General features: G+C 40.4%; 1 protein-coding gene across 2 annotated transcripts; it reads left to right on the top strand.

Annotated features, from left to right (window-relative positions):
* Positions 1 to 896: 896 nt before the first annotated feature.
* Positions 897 to 1,202, top strand: LOC118570215 (small ubiquitin-related modifier 1-like). 2 transcript variants are annotated; one of them, XM_036168559.1, is made up of 2 exons: positions 897 to 1,064; positions 1,134 to 1,202. In XM_036168559.1, the coding sequence occupies exons 1-2, from the start codon at positions 897 to 899 to the stop codon at positions 1,200 to 1,202; spliced, it is 237 nt and encodes a 78-aa protein (XP_036024452.1). The 2 variants fall into 2 exon arrangements, with proteins under 2 accessions (XP_036024452.1, XP_036024451.1); XM_036168558.1 differs by having other exon boundaries at positions 897 to 1,202.
* Positions 1,203 to 9,253: the final 8,051 nt, after the last annotated feature.

The raw sequence follows: 9,253 nt of genomic DNA, 5'->3' as shown, positions 1-9,253 counted from the left end.
TTTTTAACTCTTAATAGCTCTCATTCTGTTCCATTCACTGCTACATTGTCCAACCAATTCATATGGGTGTAGTTTTATTTTTAAAATTGAGGAAGCTCTCCTCTTTTAAAGGTAACTCTTTAAAACTATTTTTATTTTAAAAGTTTTTTTTTTTCCATTTTACATACCAATCACAGTTCCCCCTCCATCCTCTCCTTTCGCTCACCCCACCTTCAACTTCCCCATTTACTCCTCAGAGAGGGTAAGGCCTCCCGTGGGAGTCAACAAACTCTGCCACATCAAGTTGAGGCAGGACCAAGCCCCTCTCCCCTATATCCAGGCTGAGCAAGGCATCCCTCCATAAGAAATGGGCTCCAAAAAGCCAATCCATGTACTAGGGATAAATCCAGGTCCCAGTGCCAGGGACCCCTCATCAGTCCGGTAGGATTTGCTGAAGGAGGTGGAGGCAGGAGGATCACTAGTTTGAGGCCAGCCTGGACTACACATTTTAAAGGGTTTTTTGTTTGTTTGTTTTTTTGTTTTTCGAGACAGGGTTTCTCTGTGTAGCTTTGTGCCTTTCCTGGAACTCACTTGGTAGCCCAGGCTGGCCTCGAACTCAGAGATCCACCTGCCTCTGCCTCCCGAGTTCTGGGATCAAAGGCGTGCGCCACCGCCGCCTGCATATGAAATAGAGTGCTCGCTGCCTCTTCCTTGTGGATTGAAACGTGGGACTGCTCCAGCCTGCCTATCTGCTAGCACCACCCCTCCCTCACAATGGTTATGGATGCTAACCAATTGGAACCCGGAAGTGACACAAGATGTACAGGAAGTCCTCCAGCCACGGCGTGGGCTGTTGTGAAGAGTCGGATTCGCAGGCGGTTGCTACGGAGACTCTTCTGGGGAACCCATCGGTCTCCATGTCTCACCAGGAGGCAAAGCCTTCAAGTGTGATCGTAGAGGACCAGAAGGAAGGGAAAGTTATTGAAGTCAAAGTCATTGCACAGGATGGAAACGAGATACACTTCAAGGTGAAAACGACCACGCACCTCAGGAAACTCAAGGAATCCTACTGTCGAAGACAGGGCGTCCCATCGAACTCGCTGAAGTTTCTCTTCGAAGGCCAGAGGATCGCTGATAACCACACTCCTGAAGAGCTGGGGTTGGAGGAGGAAGACATGATTGAAGTCTACCAGGAACAAACGGGAGGTCATTCGACGGTTTAGATGTCCTTCGTAAATTTTGTTTCCCTCAATGCTGTTTTATTTTATTTATTTTATTTTTTTAAAATCGTTCTTTTGTAAGGTGGTATTCGGAGTGAAAATTGAAGACTGTCGCACCATCTCTTTAGAACATCTGGCGATCTGAATTCTAGCGGTCGCTATTAGTTGTTTTTATGGTGCTGATTTTGGTGACCAGACCTCAGCTTCCTTCACATTGCCCTCTTCTAAACTGCATATATGCACCACGCACGAGGCTACCCTTCCGAGGGCCAGTTTGAGCTTTCCTCTGCTTTCCAGTCAGCCAGCAATTCCAGCATGTGGCTGCTTCACACCTGGCCTGTGAGTTTTCAAAGGATAGATGGACGTTTTCAGAGAACTGAACTGTGGAAAACCGCCTCTCCTCGGGTTGAAGCTGCTTCTAAAATCTGAGGATCGGACCAAGAACAGAAGACCAGGTTTGGAGTCAAGATGACATGGAGTCAAGATGATACAGCCAGAGTAACAACTGACTGTAAAGGCAGCTTAGCCGAAGAGAAGGCATCTCGAAGATTGAGCCTGCCTTGTGAGGGGAGCCCAGATATGCTCTAATTTTCATCAGCAGTTAATAATAAAGTTATTCGTGCAAAACATAGCATGGAACATTTTAACTTATTGGAAAGGGTGTGTACTATCACATCAAACATCAGGGTGTTTAACGTCAAACTTTAACAAATACAGTCGGTCGAATTTGTTACACTTTTTTAGAACCAAGGTGTTTTAGATACAAAACTAAGCCCATGACCTGCTCTCATTCTTCTCCTCTCTTTTCTTTTCTTTTTTTAAAATATTTATTTGTGTTACTTTTAGTTTTGTGCGTATGAATATGAATACAGGTCCCAGAAGTGCCTGATTTCCCTGGAGCTGGAGTTACAGGGGGTTGTGAACCACCCAACATAGGGGCTAGGAACCAAATTTCAGCCCTCTGCAGGAACAGTGCTTGGTGTGTACTCTTAACTACAGAGCGATCTTTCCAAGCTTCTCTTCCCCTCTCAGAAGTAATCATTATCCTGAAGATAACCCACATATATATGTATGTTTACATGTATGTCTCTGTGTGTACATGACTATGTTTACTTACATACTACCCAATTTCATGTTTGTACTTTTATAACATGTTCATTTATAAATAATAATTTCTATGGTTTTGAAACATATATAGCTACTAAAATGTATTCTTTGAGCTATATTTTGTCAACATTTTCAACTTAATTTTATTTCTGTGTTTAGATTTCATTACTTTTTTTAAATTATAGTATTGCATTGCATACATATTTGTTCTTTTAAAACTCCATGTATGTAGCTGACATTTTTTTTTGAGCCACCAGCCAGCACCCAAATAAAAACACAGAGACTTATTATGAATTATAAATGCTCGGCCGTAGCTTAGGCTTGTCCCACTAGATCCTTTAACTTAATTTAACCTGTTTCTATTCATCTATGTTTTGCCCTGGGACTTTTTACCTTTCTTTTGTTCAGTACGTACTACTTTCCTGCTTCCTCCATGTCTGGCTGGCTGGCCCCTTGTCTCTCTGGCATATTTTTTTCTTTTCTTCCCTAAGCCTAAATTCCTCCTTTTACTTACTCTCCATGTCTATAAGTCCCGCCTATCCCTCCTCCCTCACTATTGTCTGTTCAGCTTTTTTATTAGACCAATCAGGTACCTTAGGCAAGAAAAGTAAAACAGCAACACATCCTTGCATAATTAAACAAATGCAACACTTCTTTGCATAGTTAAACAAACATTCCACAACACATTTATTTATTGGTCTCAATTGAAAAATTGCCAATATCTTGCTAGCAGGAATAATATTCCAGTGCACACTGTAACATCTGTCTCCTGAGGAAAGATACAAGCATTTGTTGAGTGTGTATACCTGTCATGGGATTGTAGAGGGAGTATATGGGGGAGGTGCTGGGGTTTCAGGACAGATTTAAAGAAGGCAATGTCGTCTGTCTAGAAGGTTAAATAAACAAGGATCCTCGAGGATCAAGAGAAGCATAAGGAAGAAGAATAAACTTTATTGAGCTTATTGAATTCTCATGCTATTAGCTTTCTCACCTCGGCTTCAGTCTCAGTTCGGGCCTTTATGTGTCTAGTGTTGGACTTTATGTCAGGGGCTGACCTCACTTCTCAATATCACTTTGCCTCACATTAGAAATACTCTGAATTGAGCTTAAAACTTCCATTTAATAATGTTCTCTTTTCAATGTAGTTTGTATCAGATGCCAGTGTCTTGAAATATCATATAGCTATTGTAGCTACTTGATTTTTATAAGTGTTTCTGGCTCTATTGACCATTTGTCTTTCCCATGCCAACACTTCCTAAGCTGGTCTTCAAAACACAGTGCAAATCCAAAACAGCAGAGTGGTTCCCTTTGCTGTCTAAAACTCCTGTAAACCGGATTGTCGACAAATTCCTCCAAACCACATACATTACATCAATCAATATTAGCCCCAAGTTGGAAAAGTTATGATAAAGCTTACGCACAAGTGTGGACTTTGTTCTAAGGTCAAAGGGGAACCAGTGAAGGATCGTAAGTAGAGGCCTGATTTGTACTTAAGATCGATCCCTCTAGAAGGGATGGAAGGACTGATGGAGTTGAGACTAAAAACATCAGCCTCACAAGCAATGAGCGTTCACCCTGGGCTGTGAAGAAGGTACGTGAGCTCAGGAATATACCCATAGAATGCCTAGAAAAGGGCATAGCAGGGAGATTTAACAATGACCTCAGGTTTGTGTCGCTTTCACAGCATAACAAGGCCAAGGGCCACATGGTGGAATGTGATCCAGAAGGAAGCAAATGTCCAGGGTATGTACATAGAAGTGTCTGAAGAACACCTATTGGGAGTTTCAGCCATGACTCTTGACATCCAGCTTAGTGCATTGGGAGAATGGTTTTGGCAAAGGTCTCCCTTATAACTGTGAAAAAGTAACAGAATACATCTTGTCCCTAACTTTATTGCTGAAAAGATGTTAGAAATGCCCAACATGTGAATAATTTCTGATTATTAGTTTAATAAGTTATATATACTTTTTCCTTTTATTGAAAATAGATTTTTTTTCCTCACATAATATATCCTGATTATGGTTTCCCCTCGCTCTACTCATTCTAGTTCCTTCCATCTGGATTAATCAGTTATACTTTATAAATATGAATCAATTGACTTTTAAAATGAAAAATATTTTCTCACTTGTGGAAGTGTTTACTAAAAATGTAATGTTGTTAGTGTTTATTGCAGATCTGTGGAAAACAAAAACCATCAGACTGAGATAAATATTGATACAGCCCCTCATAGGACTGCTGATTCATAGAAGAAAATTAATATTGAATGATATCAGTAGAATATGTGTACCTATTGATTGTAATTTTTATTTTTGTGTCTAACAAGTAAACCATATTTTATCCCATGAGAATTGCTTTTGTAAAATTACTGTGCAGAAGTTAGTTAATGATTTACTAGATCTTGCATTTTCTTTTATTTGTATATAATATTTTTATTTAGAGTCTCTTCCGAGAGAACTCTAACAAAAGCATAAGTCTACATTTCGCATAAAGACACAAAAGAATGTTGCACCAAATGATTCTATGAGGTTAGAATAACAGTAATGATAACAGCCAGCACTCAGGGAACCTGGGCACATAGGAACCATAGTGCTAAATAGCTCAACTATCTCAGTTTTCTGATGAGGAAAATGTGCATCTGAAAAGCTAAGTTACCTGACTTACTATACATTAACAAAATCCCTAACCGCAGATCTGCTGAACTCTGTCATGCTTTAATAGCTGTGTATAAATAAAACACATATGTGAAAATACCATAATGAAACCCATTTTTTTTATGTTAGCCTAAAAACTAATGAAAATAAGATGTTGTATGTGTTTTTTCTGTCCTGATATCATATTTTTGCATCAATTTTGTCTTTATCTCTTAAGAAGAACCTGAGAGCTCATTCCTGTGCATTTCAAGAGGCCAGTCTTGGACTTAGGAAGATGTTTTTCTTAAGAACTCTCTGGACTTGGCCACTCTATGCTGACACATCTTGCTCCCTACTGAAGACTCGTGCAGCAGCACTAAGCCAGGCACAAGCCTCACAGGCATCAACTACATCTCTTAGCAGTCAAGTTGTGCCAATGACTGACTCGGAGAGGAGCAGGTCGGTTCCTAGCCACTTTGCCCTTGTATTTCTTAGAGAGAAACCACACATGATAGAAACACAGCTGTACCACAGGCTGTTTCTTCTCTGGGAGAGGTGTGCCCTCAGAGGGTTTTTCTCTGCTGGTGTGTTGTCCTATAATCCCCAGGCAAGTGACTACTCAAATATCCATAAAAACACAGCAAGTATCATTCCCAGGTACAGTCTCTAGATTCTAAGTAGTTTCCTCAAACAACAGAAAGTCACAATGGATGCTATGAGTTGTAACGGGGCCACACCATGAATAATGGATGAACGACTGCCTGTGTGCCAAACAGCACAGCTACATGCCCCCAGATACACAAATACAAAGGCAAGGGAGCTCGCCAGTTTGTGATCTAAAATGTGGGGACAGTTTTATTTTCCACAGGGGTCACATGCAGAGCATTAATAAGCTAAAGCACACCAATCCAAATGACAAATGCTGATTAGCGAACTGCTCCCGAAGCTCATATTTGCCTCTGTGTGTTTAAGGATGCTTGGAGGCTGTAAATCTCTGGCCCTTGCTGTGACTATTGATTGGTAAGAACAGCACCCTTGTTTTGAACTAATAAAAGGTACAGCTTTTCTTTACTTTAGAGCAGATATCATATTGAGTAGTTAATTTTTCACTTTTGTAAAGTGTGTTCACTGATTCCATGGAGGTTCTACAATTATCTTAAGAAAAGATGAAAAAACAATAGCATTACACCGAGAAATCTCGGCTTGGGTCTCCTCCTCTTCAGTTACCTTCAGTTTTAGGATTAAAACCATACCAACAATATGGGAGAATGTCCTCTGAATGCATTAATACGTATTTCTCTTCCTTGTCATTTACGTTCATTTTTCAAGAGAAGTGCTATAAGACTGAGTTTGTGGCTATGTATAGAGAACATGCTTGCCAGAAAACATGAGGACCTGAGTTTGATCCCCAGCACCCACATAAAAAGCTAGACATGGTGTTTAGACTCTGTAATCCTAGTGCTGGAGAGGCAGAGATGAGAGGATCCCTGGAACTTGCTGTCCAGCCAGTCTAACCAATTGGTGAACCTAAGATTTAAAGAGAGATCTTTGATCTTCTCAAAAGATCCAAGTGGAGTACAATATGGACACCCAACTTCAGCCTCTACCCTCCATATGCACATGCAAACATGTACATGAGCACCTTCACACTTGTATACACACAGAGCCAGGTACAGGAACACACGCATACACCTCAGACACATGCACACTCACAAAGAATACAGAATTTTACTAAAAGTTGCTTATATTGCCCGAAATCATTATTTTTTAAGAGATACATGTAGGTAAGATTGTACATGCCAGATATCTCAGCATTCAAGATGCTGATACAAGAGGATCATGTCATAAAGGCCAGCAAAGGCAACTTAGGCCTGTCTCAAAAAGAAAAGATAAAAGATCATGGGGTATGGGTCAGGGGTCGAATATTACTGAAAAATTTTTATCAAGACAAACTCTCTTTAAACATCAAATACCTTAAAAACACTAAATACATTCATCATAGTTCATTTATAACGTATTTTTCAGCCATTTGTCCCTAAAATCAAGGAAAGACTGAAAAGTATTTTCTTTTCATTTAATTGATATGCTTAGAAACATTCAGACTGTGCTCTTTGCCATCTATAAACTCGAAGATTTACTTTAAAGTTCAATAATTGAATAAGATGAAGCAATAACCTTTCATTTAAATCCATCACTTCTAATCTTTCCCAAAGGACAAAATGTCCAATGTGGCACAGTCACATTGTTTACTTTTCTATGAGGTCTTTGCTGAAGTTTCTAAAACTTACCCTGGATTATACATCTGCTGCCACAAGATAGTATGAACAGTTTGCTAAAGAGCACAGAGCTATTGTGGTGATTATGTGGAAACTAATGTCTCTCTGTGTTAAGTAGAAAACTGAAGTCCTTTCCAGAGGGTTCAAGCATATCACGCCATGTGCTTCCTACAAAAGCAAGCAAGCAAACAAACACACAAATACACAAAGAAACAACTTTAGGTTTGCGTTTCAGAATGTATTATGTCCAGTGTCTTCTCTTTCTCTTTTCCTCCCTTGTGCATTTTAGAAGTTCAGAGAAGGAGAATGCACTACCTACCTACCTTGACTTTCAAGAAACATGTATTTTATAGCCCCACTCCTTTCATCCCAGCACTCAGGAGGCAGAAGAGGTGGATCTCTGCAAGTTCGAGGCCAGCCTGGTCTACAAAACGAGTCCCAAGACAGCTAGGGCTATTATACAGGGAAACCCTGCCTTGGAAAAAGAAAAAGAAACAAAAGTAGAAGAGAAATGTGCATTTCAAGAAGCTGTAAGGAAAATTAGAGATGTAGCCTAGTAAGAGACCTCTTGGTTCAATCCCCAGTGCACAGGTAAGGGGAGCTAGGAGGAAGTCTGAAAGTTCTTACCATCAATAATGACATAAGTGGGGGTGGGGGTGGGAGAGGTAGAGTGGTGGGGAGGGGTGGTCAAGATCATGATGAGGAAACCCAGAGTTAGCTGACCCGAGCTAGTGGGAGCTCACGTACTCTGGACTGACAGCTGGCCCTCTGAATGTGAGTGACAGTTGTGTGGCTTGGGAAGTTTGTGGGGCCACTGGCAGTGGGACCAGAATTTATCCCTGCTGTATGAACTGGCCTTGTGGAACCCATTCCCTATGGAGAGATAGCTTGCTCAGCCTTGATACAGAGGGGAGGGGCTTGGGCCAGCCTCAACTTGATGTGCCCAACTTCCTTGACTCTCCATGGGAGACCTTACCCTTTCTGAGGAGTGGATGGGGAAGTAATATGGGGGAAAGGTGGGGGAGGAATGGGAAGAGAGGAGGGAGGGGAAACTGTGGTTGGTATGTAAAATGAAAAAAAAATTTTAAATAAAAAAATATTTTAAGGATTCACTGAATCAACTGGAACATTTACCTGTCTTTAACAGTCGTCACAATTATGCACAATTTGAAAAGAAAAACTCTAAGAGTTGAATTGTAAATGTAGCATTTTAAAACTTGCATCTCATTTAAGCAAAGTTTGAATGGCTACTTTTTTATAATGAAGACTACAGAACTTCCATAATGTTCACTTGAAAGCCACAAAGATCTTTAAATTGCAATTAAAATTAACAAAAAAAAAATGCTCCAAAATGTCATGAGCATCGAGGCCTTAGAACTACGAAGGAGCAATTCTTAAACGATGAGTGTAAGCAATGGTAGGTAAGTGTGCCATATCATGGTCCCTTGTTCCTCTTAGGTGAAGTTTAAGGCATCTCTCCTTTGAATCATGTAGGACTTGTACTGCCTATCTAGAGACATTTGGAAATATGTCACAAGAAGGCAGTTCTATTGGAACTTAGTGTTTGAGGACCAGGGACTTTAAACTAAATTTTGCACAATAAAAACAGTTATATAAGGCAGAGCCATCTTGTGTGAATACCAATAGTCAGGATTGGGAAACACTGTCATGCGTCTAACAAACACAGACTCCAAGGGCATTCTCTGGGACAAAGGGAAAGTTAGTCATGTGTTGCTTCTTGAAGTCAGCATCAAGCAGGAGCATATGAAGCCCAGGGATGCTTTTCACCTGTCTTTTGGGTTTCTGTGTACACCTTGGTCAACTATTTCCACCAGATACCTTAAAATAAGCCTAGAGAATTATCATACACTACATTTTCTGAAAGAATGCTCATATGTCTTTGAAAATGATCTTATACTTATGTCCCCCACATCTATCTGTGCTCAGCTATTGGACATTTACATAAAACAGTCTTCCAAATAGTTCCCAAGTTAAAGCCTCCCCTTTCCAGTCTGACTCTCTTCATCTTCAAACTCTGTTA

Source organism: Onychomys torridus, chromosome 19, assembly GCF_903995425.1.
Source record: "Onychomys torridus chromosome 19, mOncTor1.1, whole genome shotgun sequence".
NCBI classification, from domain to species: domain Eukaryota; kingdom Metazoa; phylum Chordata; class Mammalia; order Rodentia; family Cricetidae; genus Onychomys; species Onychomys torridus.
This window is presented reverse-complemented; position numbering and strand designations above follow the sequence as displayed.